This window comes from Vidua macroura, chromosome 2, assembly GCF_024509145.1.
Source record: "Vidua macroura isolate BioBank_ID:100142 chromosome 2, ASM2450914v1, whole genome shotgun sequence".
NCBI lineage: Eukaryota > Metazoa > Chordata > Aves > Passeriformes > Viduidae > Vidua > Vidua macroura.
This window is the reverse complement of record NC_071572.1, coordinates 11,034,565-11,051,499: the sequence shown is the minus strand read 5'-3', so window position 1 is coordinate 11,051,499 and position 16,935 is coordinate 11,034,565. Positions and strand designations below refer to the sequence as shown.

General features: G+C 39.0%; 1 protein-coding gene across 6 annotated transcripts in view; it reads right to left on the bottom strand.

The window, feature by feature from the left end:
* TAB3 (TGF-beta activated kinase 1 (MAP3K7) binding protein 3) overlaps positions 1-16,935 on the bottom strand; it is a 43,489-nt gene that overhangs the window by 5,417 nt on the left and 21,137 nt on the right. For 3 of the 6 annotated variants that reach the window (XM_053971928.1, XM_053971929.1, XM_053971930.1), the window contains exons 2-6: positions 12,762-12,950; positions 8,382-9,828; positions 5,154-5,314; positions 2,977-3,070; positions 1,338-1,421 (exon numbers count right to left, since the gene is read on the bottom strand). In XM_053971928.1, coding sequence (XP_053827903.1) covers positions 1,338-1,421; positions 2,977-3,070; positions 5,154-5,314; positions 8,382-9,828; positions 12,762-12,863 — 1,888 coding nt within the window. In that variant the 5' untranslated portion in view covers positions 12,864-12,950. Of the gene's footprint in view, positions 1-1,337; positions 1,422-2,976; positions 3,071-5,142; positions 5,315-8,381; positions 9,829-12,761; positions 12,951-16,935 lie in introns of those variants that run through there. The other 3 variants (XM_053971931.1, XM_053971932.1, XM_053971935.1) reach the window with 3 other exon arrangements.

The window sequence follows — 16,935 nt, the reverse complement described above, 5'->3', positions numbered from 1 at the left end:
TAATTTGCAGTTGCCCCACCTGCTATGAAATGCAACATACCCTGACAACAACCTTAGTGGAGATAGTACTTAAGTCTTCAGAGACAAACAAAGGAAATAAAAGTAACCTCTTTGCCTAGATGCAGTCTCCAGGCCAAAAGCTGCACAGTCACATCAGCAGTGCTTGACCTCAACAAATTCCTGGTAAGTCAGGCCGTGTGGGCACTCGACTGCGTTCCACTGACTGGCCAGATGGCAGCACAGAGCACACCCTTGTCTGCCCACACCCGTCTGTCTGCCCACACTTTCAACAGCTCAATATTAAACAATATTTATTATTTAAGAAAAAAATTTGATGCCTCCATGTAACAATCCAAGCTCTGAATACAGTACAGCAGCCCTACAACTGATCTCTAATAAGCTGACAGACAGAACCTGGAAGCTTATTGTACAAATCCTTACAAGGCACTATCTTCCTAACTGCCAAATAAAGTAACCTATTTCATGTGAGTTTTGCACATTATTTTGCTTTGAAATAATACCTTAAATATGGTAGTGTAATTAAGAGGATGACTTCAAGCACCACAAAGTTAATAATTCCTTAACCAACTGCATGATCACTGCAATTTAAGGTGACTCCAGCCAGGCACACCATGGCTCACCTGACGCTACTGCCTTCCTGGACACTACCACCTAATGCAGGGAACTCCTCCCAGTATGTTCTTTTCTTTGAGCCACAAGCAGCAGTTCTAGGCCTTCTCTTTCTTTCAGATTTCCACACAGTAATAATTTTATTACATTGAGGGGTAAAACATTTGCTTCAAAACAGGGGGAATATTTCCTAATATGAATTCAAAATTCACCTATGGAAACCTTTGTGGAGTGTTATCAGCAACCAGAACTCATTTACAAACTTTGGAGTGTCAGGGAGACTGTACGATTACTGATTCAGAAGAGCTGCTTCCTTTCCACTAACAAGTGCAGTACATTCTAGTTACAGCAAGAGGAGACACAGTATTATAAATCTTATCTCACATAGCATTTTCAGGGAAAAGATAGCTGTTTTTTCTATATCAGAGCATAGGATCCCACTTTGGTATTTCAGCTCTTTTTTTCTAGCAGGGAATAACTATTTATAATCAAGGTGGTATTAACAGAACATTCATTCACAACAATCTGTCTGAGGAAAACAAGTTGTAGCCAGGATTACTGCACTTATAGAAAAATGTTCTCGTTTGAATTACAGACAGAAAAGTTAAATAAGTAGAGCTGCTTCCTGTCACCACAGGGATTGTTTAAAAAAGAAAAAATACCTCACTCAATGCAGATTTGGTGATGATGCCTGTTTGTTGACCTACCTTTTTTATATGGCTTTGGTGGCACAACAGGACCAGGCTCTATGTTATCATAGAAGTTACATGTGGCTTTTGGATCAAAGTTTCCTGTTAGAAAAGAAAAAGAAAGTGTAATTTCAGAATTATTTAAATGCCTATGTCAGTGACATGAACATCCAAAGGCTTCTTATTTTACACTTCTTCTTATTATGACATTATATCTTAGCTTTTTCACAAGTTTTGTCACGTATTTTTAGTTTTCTGTCAATATAGTAATTTTTAGCAGGGCAATCCCATACTGAAAAATCAACTCCAGGTAAACATTTTGTTTTGCTGTGAAAACATGTGAAATGTATGTCTTCCTACAGGATACTTCCTTGATAAGACAGGACTGTGCATATCCTAATCTGTTTGATTCTATTTAAGACAAGTTTCTGTTGCAAAAAAAGACTTTTAAAAACCCTAATAAATTTCTGTTTGCCAGGCTCTTGGCTGCAACTCGTTGTTCAGTTCTGTATTACTTGGCCACAGCCTTTGTCAGCAATTAGTTAAAATTTTAAGTAAAGCATCTTCACAGAAGAGTTTTTTTAATATGCTCTTGACAAAATAATTTTATGTCACCACTTTCTTGCTAATGGAATTTAACTTGGCCAAGAGAAGAACTAGCAAGTCAAGTTTATTAGGTTGCAACTGAAGAAATACCCACCTTTTAGAGGTAAGTTGTCACTGCTAATATAAATTGAACTCTAAAACCTCCAAATATTCACATTTAAGGACATGCTATATTAGAACCATAGGTTCGATGGAAAAGACTTAGGTTGGAAAAGACTTCGAAGATCATTGAGTCCAACTGCTACCTCAGCACTGCCAAGTCAATCACTAACCCTTGTCCTCAGGTGCTGCATCTATAGGTTTTTTAAAATACCTCCAGGGATAGCAACTCTACCACTTCCCTAGGCAGCCTGTTCCAATGCTTGACAACTCTTGTCCTGAAGACATCTTCCCTAATATCCAGTCTAAACCTGCTCTGAGGTTAAACCTGAGGCTGTTTCCTCTCATCTGTCACTTGTTACCTGGGAGAAGAGACTCCACCTCGCTGGAGCCTCCTTTCACATTATTCTAAAGGGCAATAAGGTCCCCCTGAGCCTCCTTTTCTCCAGGCTAAACACTCTCAGCTGCCTCAGCCATTTCTCCTATGACTGACTCTCCAGACCCTTCCCCAGCTCTGCTGTCCTTCTCTGGACTCACTCCAGCCCCTCAATGCCTTTCTTGTAGTGAAAGGCCCAAAACTGGACACAGGATTTGAGGTGTGGCCTCACCAGTGCTGAGCACAGGGGGACAATTCCTGCCCTGGTCCTGCTGCCACACTATTGCTGATCCAGGCCATGTGCCATTGGCCCCCCTGGGCACACCTGGCTCATGTCCAGCTGCTGTTGACCAGCACCCCCAGGTCCCTTCCCCCCAGGTACCTTTCCAGCCACTCTTCCCTCAGCCTGTAGCTCTGCCTGGGGTTGTTATGACGCTTGTTGAACCTCATAAAATTGACCTCACCCCATTGATCCAACCTGTCCAGAGCCCTCTGCAGAGCCTTCCTAACCTCCAGCAGACTAACATTCGTGACCGTATCCAAATGATGTTTTTTAAAAAAATATCAATTCAATACCTCTAGATTGAAGGAGATCAACTTCTTTCAGTGTACAGTCAACATTTATCTGGAGTTGTCTGTTGAGGCTTCTCAATCTGGTCATTTCCTCAGGCTAGAAAGAAACATTCCAAAATAGTAATTGTGGGAAAGTCAGCACCTTATTTGAAATAGAAATAACATTGCTATGTCTTTGTTAACAGCTTTACTAAAAACTGAGTATAGATAAGGCAGTGAAAGAAGTCCAACTGTCTGGCCTACTACCCCTAACTCACTTGCCCTCAAAAAACATTCTTCTATTGGCATGTGAGGAGGAAAACAGACAAGTTACTTAATATTAAAATTCATTAGAGTAAGATGACATAGCTGAGCTCAAGTTTATAAAACCACACATTACTAAATTCTGTATAAATGGATGACTTACCACCCGAGTTTGCATCAAGATAATCAAAAACAGAATACAAACTGCAGCCCACCTTAACTATTACTTGCTTATAACTGAATGAGGTCAAAAGTTTACTCATTTGCAAGGAGCTCCAAACCTTTTAGCCCAGTATATTTAAATCATTCAGTGATGAAAAATTGCAATTATTCTTAACAGCATAATCAGTCATTTAAGTCCATATATTTGCATATCATTAAGAAACCCTAAGTTACTGGAATGCAAAGCTTTCTTAATGCCAGCAGCATCAATCACTAACACTTTTAATCCTAGGATACAATTCAGCATCCCAGTCACAAAATAACAGAATTTATTCAAAGCCACAAGGAACCTCTGGAGGTCATCTAGGACTTTGCATCCTATAAGTTTACCAAATTGGCCAAGCTTGAACTACTGCTGACCACTTTCTTGTCCTTCATGTGCCTGGAAATGGTCAGCAGCTTTAGCTGCTCAATCACTTTCCCAATGATCAAAGTGAGTTCCAGCCAGTAGTTCCCTGAGTCCCCCCCTTCTTGCAGACAGACACCAGTGATATTTGCTCTCCTCTAGCCTTTGGGAACTTTCCCAAATACCATTAATCAACCAAAGACTACCTGGAGTGGCCTTGCAATGAAACCTGGCAGCTCCCTCAGCACTCATAGGTGCATCTCATCCAGGATTATGACCTCGTGTATGACTGCTTTGCCTAAGCATTCCCTGACCTGATTCTCTTCCATTAAGTGTGTACCTTCCTTACTTCACACTTTTCCCAGAGTCTCTGGGACCTGGGATTCCTGATGGACTGTAAAGACTGAACCAAGAAGTTAATTCAGTATCTCAAACCGTTTCCAAGTCCTACATAACCATGCCCCCCAACTTGCTGAGTCCACATTTTCAATAGTCTTCCTGCTGTCACCTAGGTAGTAACAGAAGCCCTTCTTTTGGTCTTTGAAATCCTGTGCCAGATTCACCTCCAGTTGGTCTCTGGCTTTCCTAACCTCATCCTGGCACACTCAGTGCCTCTGTACTTCTCCCAGGTACATCTTTGCCAAATGCTACCCTGAAACAGGTGAGACACAGAACAGCCATAGTAGCAAATCAGCCAACAGTCCTCCTGTGCCTTCCAGCCTACAGCTGTGTGCATTGTTTGTGTCAATACAGCCAGTAAGTCTGAGCTGATTTGCTTAACAACTACATACAGTGGAAGCTATTTTTCAGCCAGATGAATTCCCTTATCAGAGCCACACACATGTATGGGCTGGAGTCACTTGCAGGTGGAAGTCACACAGATAAGAAGAATCAACAAGGAAAACAGAAGAGTTCCAACTATTTCAGGCAACACTGACAAGTTATTTGGCATATCCTGCACATACCAAAAGAGAAATACTGTCTATGAGAAGCAACTACTCAAACAATAAAATAACTTTTTAAAAACAGAAGTTAAACCTTCCTGCATGAACACCAAGCTCTATATGGCTAAGGCTTATTGAAGACTTGGACGTACTTTTATTGGTTGTTAAGAAACCAAGCATCATATTCAGCTCTGTGGTCCACAAAAGCACATGCATACAACTTTCTGAAGTTTTGCTGGGAACACCAAGAAAACTGCACACGTATCCATTTCATCAACTACACAAATTAGCTTATGACAAGTCAAGTATTTAAAATAAAGTGTCCCCAAAGACTGAAGATATAAAACAAAGAAGTATTTTTTGAACAGTACTTTATTTTCATCAAAAAATGTGTATGTTGAATTAAATACTAACAAATTGCTTACTGTGGGAATTGCAGTTGTACAGCTGACTCTCCGAAGCCGCCTCTGCATCAGATCATGCTCCATGCCATTGACTTCAGTCTTCAGGCGTTCAAGCTCTTCTTTCTCAAGCTTCAGTTCCTTTGCTAACCTCTCCATCCTTGCTCGTTGATGTAACAGCAAGGCTGATGTTTTACACAGAAGAAACAGTTACTAGCACAGAAAAACCTGAACACTGAATTCTTAACTTATGCGTAAGATTCATGAGTGACCCTTCTGGAAAAAAAAAGGTGATCGTAGACATGCAGCCAAATATCAGTGTGAAGATGCTTTCATGCCAAATGAACTACAATTTAGAACAAAGTTCTTCCAGAATAAAAACATGTTTTATACAGTAACTTGAAGTTGTTATTACCATTTTGGTCAAAGCTTCTTTTTTTGCATTTGGTCTTTCTTGTCTCAAAAATACAAAGGCACCTGTATAAGAAGACAGCTTCTCAGGATGAAAAAGCAACCTAGTTATACTAATACTCTACTGACAAAAAAAAAAAAAAACGAAGGTAAGATCAGAAGGTAACACACACTTCATACCTGCTGCTCAGTAACAGCTGACACACCAGCCCTGAGACATTAGGCAAATGTCAATCCCAAATTGTTTTTTTCACTGCTATTACAAACTGTGGTATAACTTTTAAGTAGTCTTAGCTTTTCAGGGAATATTGTAATCCTCAATACTGTAAATTCCCTAGGGTTCAAAGGTAAAACTACAGAGCTTCAATAAAATAAACTAGAGTATCCAGAATATAAAAAGTTGAGTCAGCTCAGGTGCTTCAGATCTTAATTTTATGACAGATCAATTTCTCCAACCTCTCTCTGCTGTTAAGTCACTCCCTTATTTTCATTACGGTACTGAAATTTATGACTCTCAGTCACAAACTGATGTTGGGGTCCCAGAGAACCAAAGAAAAGAATTTGGACTAGCTAAAAGATAATAGTCACTTTCCTAAAGAAGAGCATTTCTCAGTATTTCATCATGATGCAAAGCTGGCCAAGTCAGTGTGATGCTTAATCCTTTCTCATCAGGCTGGTTTTACCTGATTGAAGTCTGCTAGGACAGAGAAAAAAATAAGACATTTGATGTGGGTATTCAGACAAACATGCTGCTCATATAACAATGTTCCAGCAAACTGTTCAAAGTAAGGACGCTGTAGAACCTGCAAAATGCTACTTCATGAAAAGTCCCAGCCAGAACTTGCCCTTTTCTTCACCTCATCCAACAAAGGCAAAGGAAAAGCATGTAATATCCAAGAATATTAACGTATGAGCTAAAAAGAATTAGAAAAATAAGTAACAACATAACAACTTACTGCAAAAGAAGAACACCTCAACCTGTTAGAAGCAGTTATCAGCATTCCACACAAAAATGTAGCACTGTAATTTGGATTTTGTATGGATTCACCAGTTCATGGCCAACGAATAAACACCAAAGAGCCTAGCCAAGAATAAGACCAGGTGTTTCTACACTACAGGCACCAGAATTATTGAACAGAACTGTTCTCTACTTTTTCAAGTAGCATAAGTCATGCAAACAGAATTAAGAAAAAAAGTACAGATATCAGACTGAATGATTTTCCACTATTGTTACCAAACCCTGTCTCTGTGTGATTCCTTCAACTTAACATGGTGTGACTACATTTCAGAGCTTCACATTATACTCTAGTACAACTCATCAAATATGACTCATATTACAAAGAAGTAAAGTACAGAAACCAGAATGAATTTCTGGTTACACTTTTTACAATGGCTCACATTCCAGCGAAAATTAAACAAACTTGTTCCCTAAATTAAGCTGTTAAATATACTCTTTTCTAGGACTCCTTTGTGGTAGTAAAGAATAAAATGTTTATTCTTCTACAATTTATTTCTATCAAGAGTTCAGAGTGTAGCAATAAAAAAAAAGCTCTGGTAGGTATTGCCACAAATGCAAACACCCCAAAAAAGCACATACTAATTAGTTTTATTTGGTTTGCTTTTCAGAGACACAAATCTAGTGGAAGGCACAAAGGCAAAACCAGGTTTTACATTTCAGAACATGTTCTTCACAGCTATGTGAAGCTACTTGTATTTTTCTCACATAAATGACAACCTCTACTGAAGCTGTAATAGTAACACTACCAAACAAAACACAAGGCCTCAGTGCTTTGACCTACTGGCCTTCATTTTTACTGAAGAATTGGGTCTACAGAATTTCTAATTGAGTCTAGGAGGTACAGAACAGCTTTGTTGATGAGTTAGAAGAGCTCAAAAGACAGTAAGTGAAATAAGAAATCAAGAACTACAGAGCAGCACTATAAGCTCTCACTTCAGCTCTCTAAAGTAAAACAAAGGCTAGAAGGAACAACAGAGGAATAGACTCTTCTTTCCAAACACAAATCCAGAAAATACCTGTTTCAGGTTATCATTCTGTCATTGCCCAAATGACTGGTTTGAATGCTTGCAGACTGATTCACTTGCTCAATTTTAAATGTTTCAAATCTATACAGCCGATTACTCCAAAAAAAGTAGTTTTCAATTTAGGGTTAACTTGACTTTTTTTTTCTTTACTGAATTGCCAAATTCTTCATTTATATATGGCATTAAAACTATGTTTTCCCTGTGCAGCAGAACACACATCCTAAAATTTGTCAGCCAATCTCCTCTTCCTCTCTGAAAACTCGAAGTGGAAGAAATGAACTTTGAAGTTCTTGAAAATAATTATTTTATTACCTTTAAAAAAATATTTGTATTGACAAAGTTTTTTTAGCTGCATTCTTATCTCTCTCTTCTCTTTCACTTAATATTCTTCAATCTAAACCAAATGCAGAAGCCAGTGCTTCAGGTGTTCTAAAACACTTGAATATGGAACAAATACATAACATTATAAAAATCCACATGTAAATTTATGACCCAGTTCTTCAATGCAGAATTGACAAAACTGACACACAGTACATGAACAAACTACTTATCATTGTTAACTGCAGTGTTTTAAGAAAGTCCTCTAACATGAGAAATACAGCCATGTTAAGACCCTTAGAAATTCTTTATGTATTAGACTGAAATTTGGCAATATTAAAAAAAAAATCAGAAAAAATGGTCTGATTTTTGACACAGTTTCTATTTTTTTCTGTACAGGTTTAAAAATTCTCACTAAGTAGCAAAATCAAGCTGAAAATGTATTTTACAACACTACAATTTGCAGGGTGAAACATTTACCTTGAGTGTAAGCATAGTCGTCTGATCCAGAACTAGAACTTCTCTGATACTTATGGCTTCCTTTTTCTCCTCCAGATCCTGGGATTACAGAAATAGGCTGAATAGGTTCTGGTGCTGCAGAACGCTCTTCTTGGTCCACTAAATTTAAAAGATTCTCAGTCGGTGCTCGACCTACTGTGATTTTAAAAATGGTTGGGTTTGGCTGAGATACCATTACCCGAGGAGACTGTGTTGGTGCACCTGCAGGTCCAGCTGGTTGAGTGTAGGTAATATATACTGGATTAACACTAAATGGAGGTTTGGGTTGTCCCGACATACCTCTGGATGGAGAGCTTGAAGGAGGAGTAGTGGCTGCATACAGCGGGTGCTGGTTTCGTTGAGATGGTTGATTGCTTATAGGTGAAGGGCTTCTGTTCATTGCAGTCCCAGGTCTTTGCGGCGGCTCAACTGTAATTTCTATTTTATTCATGGAACCTTTGGATAAACTAGGTCCAGCAAAAGGAGGAAGGTACGATACAGAGTGACCACCTTGCTTTTGAAAAGTCTGGGATGCTTGCTGATACGGATGGGGTGGGACAGTGGAAGGACTAGGAGGCATGAAAACATGTGAACTCTGGTGACTCAACTGAGGAGGTTGAACTTGGTGTTGAGGAGAGCCAAAGGGAGAGGGACACTGGGATGCCGGTGGTGATCGAAAAGCCGACTGAGGGATCTGGGGTTGTTTTGGAGAATACTGAGAAGGTTGGTAGTTCTGTTGATGTGGATATACAGGTAGAGGACGAGGATAATGTGGAACTGGGCCCTGTGGCGATGAATGCCACTGTGTATTCTGAGGAGTCTGTCGTCCTGAAGAACTTTGAGATGTTTGTCTAATATAAATAGAGCCAGGAGTCCCATAAAGATTGCTTGGAATCTGTGGAAGAATTTGAAGAGCTCTGGGTACACTCTGTCCAGAGGGGAGGTTTTGTGATACTGTAACAGTAATGGGATTTGTACTGTACCGAGGTATGTGCATATACGTGGGAGGGCCTTGCATAGCAGACGTGTTCATTCCTGGTTGTATGGAAGATGGCTGTGGAGGTGGCTGTGGAGGAGGAGTAGCTGCATTTCTATTCTGGTCATTCACAAAAAATGGATTGTAACTAGGAGAAGCTGCCACAACGGCGGGAGCAGAATGTGGTTCTTGAACTAAGCAAATCAGCTGTTTACCTGCCGTGCGCTGCGGGTCAATGTGTCCATCGCTTGAGCTGTGTACCAGTGTACGACCACCATTAAGTTGAGCTCCATCCCCCGCGTGATAGCTGGTATGAGGATGAATACCCAGATTAATGTGCAAAAGGCTATTTCTGTTCATTCTGGTGTCATCAGGGCTGTGGTACTCCATATACAAATACTTGCTGCTCTCCTGTGCGAGGGCTCGACAACAAGCATCGAGGTTGTTGTTGTTCTAGGAGCAAGAACAGACACCTATTACTGCCACAGAGCACAGGAAAGAGCCAGCACTCTGTGTTCAACATTCAGCTGAGGCCACAACCAGGCCTAGCCTGGACACAACTAGGGGTAGCATTTCATACACAGGTATTGTGAAATAAAGATGATACTTGCTATATGGTATGCAAGTAATACATAGCTCATATTGCATCTGGCAAAATGCTCTGGTAACACTAGTTACACTAGGACATATCAAAAAAAACAAGTCCAGTTTCAGAAAAGCAATGGTTACAACTCTCTGCAGGTTCTTCAAGGAACAAGTCTGTACAATTAACTACTTCTAGTAACAACACAAATCAAACTAGATCAAAATTGCAAACTCTGAAAAAGCAAAACAAAAATGCAGATAACATTTCAATGTTTATCTGAGTGTTTACTGCTTTCACTTTCAGTTTACTGTTTACCTGACTATTTCTCTTCACCCAGAAGTTTAAAAACCCAACATTTTAAACCAGCTTTTACTAGTAGAACAGTATTTAATACCTTAACAATGAAGTCAAAGTATTGCTTGAAGAAGTCCTGGGGATTCCATAAAGAACGTTACAATTCCAAGCAAATTTGAACTGCCTTTAAGAATTCAAGGCTTAAGGCTAAAAAAGGTTTATTCATACATCAGTGAGAAACCAAATAACCCTTTTAAATGTTTGATTTGTTCTGTGGTGGTGGCAGTTGAAACTATACAGACAATAAATTATGAATCAAATGAGAAATATAATGGGGAATTCCTTTTCCCTTCTTGCCCTCTACACTAATTTTAGCTTAATGTAGTCTGTTGAAAGAACAACATAAATTATAGCTTTTCCAAATGAGTAAAATCACTAGAAAGTATTCCAGATGGTGGATTTATTTTTCTCCCCACTTTATCATGTAACAGCCTCCATCAGCTGTGGTTCAGATTTTAATTTAAATAGTAGCTAAAGAAAACAAATTTCACTTTAAATTCAACTAAATCTGGCCCTTAGCACCCTTTGTTAAACATGACCCAAGACCGGTACCTTCTGTGACAGAGGTGAGCACCTCCTTCCATGGCAAGTGTGTACATATTTATATATGCACACACACCCCTGCCTTCCTCAGTGTGCTAAAATTACCATTCTAAGGAATGGACATTAATAATGGCTGCACTTCTATTTTAAGCACTATCACTATATAAATTTTATGCGTGTATTACATATATACACATATTGCCTTGCAATACAATTTTCAACAGCCACTGGCTGAAAAGTCATGTTACATTTCTTTTCTCATGGACTATACCTAGTCAGTCTTAATACCAGAGTGAAGATAATTTTCCCAAAATTTAATATAATTTAATATAATTTCACTATCAGATGAGCTCATATATTCTGTATCTTCTATGAAGAGTTACTACTAAACATGACAGAAGAGTCCAGCACTTGAATAGGAAGAGCTATCACTCTACAGACACTTCTCCCTGACAACCTCCCTTCATGCTGAGCTCTCCTTCTAGACATCAGTGATCACTGGGAATATCCAGACATATCACTAAAAATTAAGACCAGAATATGTGGGAAACAGACCTTGTAATAACAACCAGCACCACAATGCCAAGACAGCAGTCTCCAAAAAGTGAACCTCTACGATCAGCCACTTGCCATCTAAACAGAACTTCTTGAAGAGAGCCTTCAGTTTCCTTAGGTCACTTGGTCAGGGTGCAGGTAAAGAGAACATATACAGGACAGGCTCTGATCTGATTTTATCAGGGTATGGAATATATTTGTTATTCCAAAGGACCCTCAATTTTTGACAGGTCTGAAACTCCAAACTGATTTAAATCTAGAGCATTTATTGCAAATGGTTATTGGAAATCAGCTACCATCTTTAAACTATAAAGTGGGTTTGGAAAAAAAAAATCTATACTTTAAAACATAACAAGTATTTGCTAAGCAAAGTTAACTAGCTATCCAGAATGCCATATAATAGATACAGAACACCATATGCTTCTGCAGCATTATGGGTTCTTTAATTTTATCAGTTTAAAAATGTCTATGACAAACACAGTTCATCAAAAGGATCGTGTACTAAACAGTACAGAAGATAAGACTGTCAGGATAAGTAAAGCTTTAAATTGAAGGACTTCCCCTGCTTTACATTTGTCTGAAAGGAATTAATTTTTATTTGTATGATTTAGAAAACAAAATGCAAAAATTGCAACCCCTGTTCTCAGTAAACCTACTCATCTGCCAGGGACAGGCAGGAATCAAGTACAGCTTTCCAACCTCAGCCATGGCCACACAAGGCCAAACCAGATCTTGCATGTTTCTTCTCCATTCCTGATTCCTCTCATTAACTGAAGGTATTCCCAAATGACCACTACTTATTACATGTGGTAATTTATTATCACTTCCAATTTCTGATTTTAGATGAAGGCAGAAGGATGAAATGGAAAGGAAAAGGAGTGCAGAGAGAAGAACCACCACCTGAACTAGAAAGAGAGAAGTATAACTAAACCCCTGGAGAGCATACCCTGAAGAGGGAAAAGTGTCAGATTGCTAGCTAAGTCCAGCTCCTTATCTTGGAAGGATGAGTGACTGCTTACTAAAACCTCCTCCAGTATATGTATGTTATTTATGTAGCCATCATCAATTAACATCCTGTTAGTCACTTTATTATCCATATGCATACAGTCACAGGTCACACAGACAATGAAAAACATCAGAGCAAAATAACCTCCACAAACCTAAGTGAGGAATGACAGAATTTTTGTATCTAAAAGACAAGACGGAAATGCAAGTAATGGAGTCTTCCAACCTTTTAAAATACAACCAGGAAAATGAAACCCTATGCTCCACATGTACTACTAAAAAGGGTTTTCATACTGAACTCGTAGTTTATGCCAAAATAAAATACACAGACTTGTCACCATACCTGAAGCATGCACTGAGATACCACCCCTTCAGGTATCTCAGGGAAACGCTGCCGGAGATCATGGAGTACCTGCACGTCAAGCTGTTGGCTGCCCTGCGCCATGCCAGATGGATGATGTTCCAGATTACCAGAGAACGGAAGTCAACAGACCTTCCAGTGATTGTGGTCTTCTGAGGCTTCTGGCATTTTCTGTAAGAAAGAAAACACAATCTTTTAAGCCATCACAACTTTTTGTCCTTCCCAAACTGCTTGCGTAGAAAAACTAACCATAATGCATTTTAACTACCAAGAGAGACAATAGCTTAAACGTAAGTGTGGGAATAATCATGTCTCAAATAGTAATATTAAAACACTTAACATACCACAGGTATGTCTATATGGCTTTGCACTGGAATGTGCTAGTTCAGGTCTTTACTTAGTCCCACTGTGGCACCATGTGTAACTTTAATAATTGTGACCCGCATAAAATGGAACTATTATATATTTACTCCCAGTGAAATTCTGAACAGTCTGCAGAAAAGAATGAAGTTATCATCAAGTACACATGTCTTATTTACAACATGCTAGAAATAATAGGCTGGAAAATGAAGTAGCTGTTCTATTAACAGGATTCAAACTCTTCTGTCTTTACATCACTACAAATCCAAGAAGTCAGAAGCAATTTTTGGGAAACTAAACAAGAATTAAATAGAGTTTAAAGAGACCTTTGAAGGATTAGGAAAGCATCTACGTAAGATTTTTGTAAAGCACTTGTTACATTCATACTAACATAATGAGTGACAAAAACCAAACAAAAAAAAAATCCCCTACACCTCCTTCCATTTCAAAATTCTTGTATTCAACAACTAAAATATTCTTAACTTCAATATCCAAGGACTACTGGAGGGCAAATATAGTCTGAGTCAACAAACGCTTTTTGCACTTGTGGCTCATGATCACAGCAGTAACCAAAAGGCAGCTGATATCTAAGTAAAGATTCACAAAAACTTTGCATGAGGTGCTGCATGACACAGTCTCTGTTACACATCTATCACTGCTAAGCTTCAAAAGCCTTTCCAACAGTACTGCTCAGTGGAATTTTTAACTGTAGAGAATGCACTGCTGTATTCAAAAAGGAAATGAGAATCAGATACCAGCAGAGCTGGTGTTTAATAATATATTAGCTACCCAAAGTCCCAAGTTTAAATCATGCTTATCTTGACCTCAGTGCAACTGTGGGTGGCACATGGCACAGGTATTCAGTCAGCTTTTCATTTGTTAGTTCAACTTTCAGCAGCAGCCTCCAGCAGCACAACAGACCAGCAAATGCACACATACCTCTAGCCACTAAAATTCCAACAGTTTCCTCTGGAAGTTTGATTTATAGGCAAGAAAACAGAGTATGTATCTCCAAAGGAAAGTGTCAGGTTTAGGGTATAAAAAAAACCTTTGGTTAAAGTTTTAGGGGTATAAAATGCAGGAGTCAAGTCCAGTCCATGATGTGTGGCTTTGCATGTGGACAGCCCTCAGGTGGCATCAGCACTCACTGAACAACACCTGTGCTCACAGAAAGGGTCCCTCTCTGGCCCATCTCATACATTCCAGTACCCAGTATGACATCTGCCACGTCACACACTTTTTCAAGATAAATGAGACAAGTCTAAAGAACAGTGAGGTAAGTGAATTATCTTGCTGTGACTTAAGAAATACTGCAATAAACATATATTGTACATCACAATTCATTTCTGTCCACTGCTGTATTGCTTTTTTTAAAAGGAAATGAAGCTTCCAGAAGAAAATTCCTGTCTACACTCACAATAAGGGGTTTTTCAGAAAACTATTTTTTTTTGTAAATGATGAACAAACATTATACTCTTAAAGGCAGAGCATCACAAGAATACTCAAAGAAAACCTGACAGCAATCAAGCTCCCTGTGTTTCTGGACAACTCTCATTATCCCAGGAGGCAAAGGCTAAAATGCAGTAATGAAGGAGTACCCTACCAGAATAAATTGCAGTTAAACTTCTGTTTTAATTGCATTTAATAATAATTAAATTGCAGTTAAAACTTCTGGAATAACAAATGATGGCATCTGAAACAGAAATTAATAATTATAAAAATTTCATTTGCATGGGCAAGAGCCTTTGCATCATTTCTCTCTTAAAATAAAAGTTTAAATATAACTTGGGTGACTGTAATGTAACACGTGGACTCAAGATTCATCATCAACACATTCAATGTTTTTCTACTACAGTTTTAAAATAACAGAAGCTAACTTTTTGTTTTCTAACATTTCCCAAATATGTGTGGTGAGCAGAGGTGTAACACAAAGTAATTGGCAGTTACTGGCCAAGTATGAATTTTATCAAACTTCTAAACACAATGGGTAACAAAGTTCCATTTTTATTTTGAGGAGTTGAAGCTTCCAGCCTTTACAGTTACATAGACAGCCTTAAAAAGCCTACAAGAAACCCAAAATAATTACTGGGAAGCATGAACTAACACACAAATCATTCTGAAGTCCTTGGATTACATAGCTAAGCTACTGTGGAAATTTGTTGGGGTCTTTTTCCGCCAGCCAACACCACAAAATTTACTATTGTCATTATGTACAAGCCCAGCCTTTTGTCCTACCTATTGTCCAGCATTTTGTTCAGCTTATTCTACTTGACCTGACTACAAGTGACTGCACATTTTCCACTCTAAGCAGGCACGAACTGGCTGGAATACAATACCCACTTCCCATGTTGCTCCACAGCACATGGCAGGCAGAGAACCAAGTTATTCAGAGAGCCAAGGGCTTACAGCAAAGGCTACACAGCTGAGATGCTTAGACAAGAACTCCTGCTGAGCCACAACACGCTAGGAAAGCAATCCTTCAAAGACTTTCTTCCACAGCATTCACAGGCTAAGGGACACACTGAGGTGCCTTACATGACCAGCCTTGTAATTACTGAAAGTTCAATGCATCAAACACCAACCCAAAGTCAAAATGAAAACAAGATGTTTCATCTGTAGCTTTCAGGAAGGAGTTGAGAATACCCAAAGTCTAGATTAGAAGTATCCCATAAGGATGGAATAAATTAACAGTGCTAAATACATGGCAGTTCTAATGGCAAAACCACAGCATATTGTCACAGAATTGGTCCCGCTGTGTTAACACACAGAGCTGACCTCGGGAGCCACTCAGTGAACCTCAGGGATTAAGCAAACCATAACTCAAATCCTAAAGAAATACAATAATTTGCCTTTTCACACCTTTTACATGCCCAAATGATACGTACATGAAAACAGTATATTTACATTCAACTCTTCCTTAACCAACTTGTGTCGATTAGGAGTTAAGAAAACAAACAACAGTTCCATCAATCAACTGATGCCTCTTTTCTGAAAGAGTAAATAAAAAAAGCAGAACGACTACAGTCTTGATCCTCCCCAAGATCTGTTCAAATATCTAGAGAATGAATCTTTTCTGCTACCGTCATTTTTGAAGCACTGAATCAATTTAAATAAAGACACCTAAATTGCCAGGAATAAGATCCAATTGAAACTAAATTATGTCAATAAATACTAATTACGTGAATCAATACTATCTGAAAATGTATAAATTATGTACTGATGTGCACTTATACAATTACTATGTATGGAACAATTAAGTAATTCCTGAGTGAATTTCCAGAAAACAAGCTACCTGGAAGACCGTTTCTTAGGCCTTAATAATTTAAATTTAATTGTTAAGAGTTTTATAACAATAGTTGAGCATCGAAGTGTAAGAAGAAAAAATCAAGAAACAGAATACAAAAATAAAAAAATCAGCTTACAGAATCATAAATATACTGGGGTCAGAAGCTATGCACAAGGAATATCAAGTCCAGCTCCTTGCCCTGCACACGACAGCTCCAAGAATCATACTGTGCCTGAGAGCACTGTCCAAACACTTCTTGAACTCTGTCAGGCTTGGTGCTGGGACCACTTCCCTTTTCCAGCGCCCAGCCACCCCTCTGGGTGAGGAACCCTTTCCTGATACCCAACCTAAACCTCCCCTGACTCAGCTTCAGGCCATTCCCTCGGGTCCTGTCACTGGTCACAGAGCAGAGATCAGTGCCTGCCCCTGCTCTTCCCCTCATGAGGAAGTTGTGACTGCAGTGAGGTCTCCCCTCAGTCTCCTCCAGGCTAAGCAAGCCCAGTGCTCTCA